This window comes from Pediculus humanus, genomic scaffold (genome assembly GCF_000006295.1).
Source record: "Pediculus humanus corporis 1103172107399 genomic scaffold, whole genome shotgun sequence".
In the NCBI taxonomy this organism is placed as follows: Eukaryota; Metazoa; Arthropoda; class Insecta; order Psocodea; family Pediculidae; genus Pediculus; species Pediculus humanus.
In genome coordinates, this window is record NW_002987024.1 from 10,939 (window position 1) to 12,920 (window position 1,982).

Here is a 1,982-nt window from a genome sequence, read left to right on the forward strand (position 1 = left end):
TATTATTATTATTATTATTGTTAAAATTATTTATTATCAATCAAAGGGTTTTTATCAATGCAGGCTAACATATCAAACGATTCACCCATACAAAATGAGGGACTACGAAATACCAGGATATTATCCCTGGTAGAAATACCTTTTGGTGATTTAAAAAAGGTAAAACGATACAAATCCCTCCTCTCTCTCTCTCTCTCTTTCTCTCTCTCGATAAACCACATGATATTATTATCGTGTAATAATAATAATAATAATAATAATAACGGGATTAAAAATAAAGGGAGAATGAAATTTTTTTTTTCTTCTATATTATTAAAGATGGCTGGAGAACAGGATCCAAAATGGCAAAAGGATGCAGCAGATCAAAATTTCGATTACATGTTTAAACTTTTGATTATTGGAAATTCGTCGGTTGGAAAAACTTCATTTTTATTTAGGTATGCAGACGATAGTTTCACGTCAGCTTTTGTCAGTACAGTTGGAATCGATTTTAAAGTTAAAACTGTTTTTCGTCACGATAAAAGAGTTAAATTACAAATTTGGGTAAGTAAGTTAGTAAGAAATTTTTTTTTTTTAGTTATTATTATTTGACATAAAATAAAATCGACAGGAAATAGAAAAAAAAAAAATTAACTTGAACTAATTTAAAAACCTCGATAAAAACTTGTTTTGTGTGTGTGTGTGTGGAGGTTTTACTGATATGATAATGATAATTTGATATTTTGCATCACTTAACATACAAATAAATATATTTTTTGATTATTTAGGATACTGCCGGACAAGAAAGGTACAGAACAATCACAACAGCTTATTATAGAGGTGCCATGGGTTTTATACTTATGTACGATATAACAAACGAAGAATCATTTAATAGTGTCCAAGATTGGTAAGATACGAGTAATTGAACTTTTAAGTAAACTTTTTAATAATATTAACGAGTATAAAATAATAATTATATAGGGTAACCCAAATAAAGACATACTCATGGGATAACGCTCAAGTGATTTTAGTAGGCAACAAATGCGACATGGAAGATGAAAGAGTTATAAGTTTCGAAAGAGGAAAACAATTATCCGAACAGCTTGGCATTGAATTTTTCGAAACTTCTGCCAAAGAAAACATCAACGTAAAGGTTAGTCTTACTAAAAAAAAAAAAAAAAAAAAAAATTTTTTTGAGGGACATGTTGTAATGAAAGAGAATAACCAACTTTTTTTTTATCGTTACAGGCCGTTTTTGAAAGGCTGGTCGATATTATTTGTGACAAAATGTCAGAAAGTCTCGATTCTGATCCGACATTAATGGCAGGAGGAGCTAATAAAGGTAACAAACAAACAAACAAACAAAATTTTTTTTCTCATTATCTATTTGTGTTATAAACAAATAAATGTTGGATTTCAGGTACTAGATTAACTGAAGCACCTCAGGGACCACACAACGGTAACTGTAACTGCTAACCGAAATTATAAAAAAGAAAAACGAAAAATTTTTTTTTTAAAACTATCACACAGTATTCGTATAAAAAAATATTCTCTTTTATTTATTTATTTATTTAATTAATTTATGAACCTTTAATCTATTGAAACGACAATAGGTTTGTTTTCAACAGCCTGCCACAAAGTGCGGGAAGGTTCGTTTTTTCCTATTTTTTTTTTTCTGAAAGAAAATGTTACCCCTTATTCCCCTCCCCTCCCCTCATCATTATTTATTCATCCCCTCCCCACATTATTTATTGTTGTATCTTTTTTTTTTTTTAATGTAAATTGTAGTAGAGCCGCCGTATCATATAAACTATTATGATATCATATTATAAAAAATAATGATGTTATTGAGCTGATAAATAAAGCCTTTTTTAAATATATATATATATATATATATAAATGTATGTAAAATTAGCCAAAAATGTTAATAATAATAATAATAATAATAATAAACAGCTTCTTAAACTTTTTAGATATGGTTAATAATAATAATAATTAACCGG

General features: G+C 27.9%; 1 protein-coding gene across 1 annotated transcript; it reads left to right on the forward strand.

Annotated features, from left to right (window-relative positions):
• Positions 1 to 57: 57 nt before the first annotated feature.
• Positions 58 to 1,455, forward strand: Phum_PHUM046450 (RAB 3 and, putative; the record flags this gene model as incomplete). The annotated part of the gene is made up of 6 exons (XM_002423218.1): positions 58 to 159; positions 319 to 543; positions 768 to 886; positions 961 to 1,132; positions 1,228 to 1,321; positions 1,400 to 1,455. 6 exons carry the CDS (start codon positions 58 to 60, stop codon positions 1,453 to 1,455), a joined length of 768 nt encoding a protein of 255 aa, XP_002423263.1.
• Between the last annotated feature and the right edge of the window lie 527 nt (positions 1,456 to 1,982).